This window comes from Glossina fuscipes, unplaced genomic scaffold (genome assembly GCF_014805625.2).
Source record: "Glossina fuscipes isolate IAEA_lab_2018 unplaced genomic scaffold, Yale_Gfus_2 150, whole genome shotgun sequence".
NCBI classification, from domain to species: domain Eukaryota; kingdom Metazoa; phylum Arthropoda; class Insecta; order Diptera; family Glossinidae; genus Glossina; species Glossina fuscipes.
In genome coordinates this window covers 1,368,579-1,370,205 of record NW_023998493.1, presented here as the reverse complement: position 1 = coordinate 1,370,205, position 1,627 = coordinate 1,368,579, and the positions used below count along the sequence as shown (strand labels likewise).

Genomic DNA, 1,627 nt, shown 5'->3' with positions numbered 1-1,627 from the left:
GTTTGAAATTTATTACGAAATTGTATAATCGAAGTTTTTCGAACAGGAACGGTTTCAGGTGTAGGTATTAGCTGTCCAGTGGTAATATCATTCGCAAAGGTTTGCTTCGTATCGTCACATTTTTGCTTAGCCATTTGGTAGTCACCAGAGTCAAAAAATTTTTGCCCCTTCTGGAAGCGTTTCTGCAAGAATGCTGTGTTGCCCGAAGAACTTCCCAAGTCTATCGGATACTTTGATTTTAGTTTCTCTTCTTTCAGTTCTGTAGTTTCGGTCATTTCCTCTTGAACTACTGACGGCTGATTACCACTTGCTTCCGAACAGTTCATCGTTTTTCGAAAAGTATACACACGTAAACCAATAAAGCTTTTTTAAAATTGTTTCTTGATTAATTTGTTATCAGGTCCACGCAAATTTTCTCCAAATTTATAATTTGAATGATTGATTGAATGTTTCTTCTTCTTCTTTTGTGAGTCAGCAAATCAACAACAGATGACTTGCAGAGTTGAGAAAAAAGAGGTGCAATATGAGCACGAAGTTCTTTCTTTGAATCTTAATAAAGGTAACAGATGGCTTGATTGTAAACGTTACGCATATAAATATAAATATTTTACGTGTTATGACGTCCGCCACGTAACTGGAATCAATATTATCTCTCTCGTGCTTCGAATTAATTTTCTTGTGCTATTTTACATCTCGGCTTTTCAAACGAATCATTTTCGGATTTTCTTCTATGAATTAAAGTTCCCTAAAGTTTGGAGCATTTTCAACCAAACGAAAAGCCTCCAAAACTTGCACCTTTGATATTCTTTCACCTTTCAATAAACTTAAAAGACTTTTCTTTAACACTATACAGTTAATTTAAATCAATTTCCGCAGTAGCAGTAGAATAATATGTAATCTACTTGGAAATAGTCAATATTCTTTAACATTAGTTCCACTCTTATGCAGCACCAAACCACAATGTTGAGAGCAAGTGATATGTAAAAATTGTTTTATAAGGTTATGATTGTGTTATTTTTGGCAATTGCAAGTGCTCGTTTTCGTTCCCATATTCTGCATGTGCACTGTCAAGTATGAGATCTAAGGTTATTTAATCTAACCTATAACTAAAAAACTTTACATGAATTTGTGTTAACAGGGGAGTATACCAACTATAGCTCAATTAAAAGCAAATTTCAGGTACGAGAACACAATTTCATTTGTTACATTTCATCTATTGATTTATCAACTACACTATAGCTATAAAGCCAAAGGTATTGTGAGGGCCTTTCGCTGGGGGTGGGGTAGCTCAGCGGCCCAGGAAAACACAAGAAATTTTATATTCGCAAGGGATCTTTATTTCACTCTTTATTCTATAATTATCGAAACGCGACCGACTCTCGCGGGAGTCCAGCCTCGACCAAGTCTCAAATCCGACTCCAAACTAAGACTAACTCTAAATTATTCTAACTTATTCTACTCTATCCTAGTCTTAACCTATTCTTCTTCTACTCTTAATCTATTCCTATTCTATTCTTACCGTATTCCTACCCTAATCTTATTCTATTCTTATTCCCTATCCCACACTAGCTTACTCTCTAACTTAAACTAGCTCTCTCCCCCCACCCAGAGACGGAGAAACCGTTAG

The 1,627-nt window shown here is 35.6% G+C and overlaps 1 protein-coding gene across 1 annotated transcript in view; it reads right to left on the bottom strand.

Moving 5' to 3' along the window:
- LOC119641443 (cAMP-regulated phosphoprotein 19-like) overlaps nt 1-326 on the bottom strand; it is an 865-nt gene extending 539 nt beyond the window's left edge. Inside the window, exon 1 of the mRNA XM_038040133.1 lies at nt 17-326. Within this exon, the coding sequence (XP_037896061.1) occupies nt 17-326 (310 nt within the window). The remainder of the gene's footprint in view (nt 1-16) is intronic.
- Between the last annotated feature and the right edge of the window lie 1,301 nt (nt 327-1,627).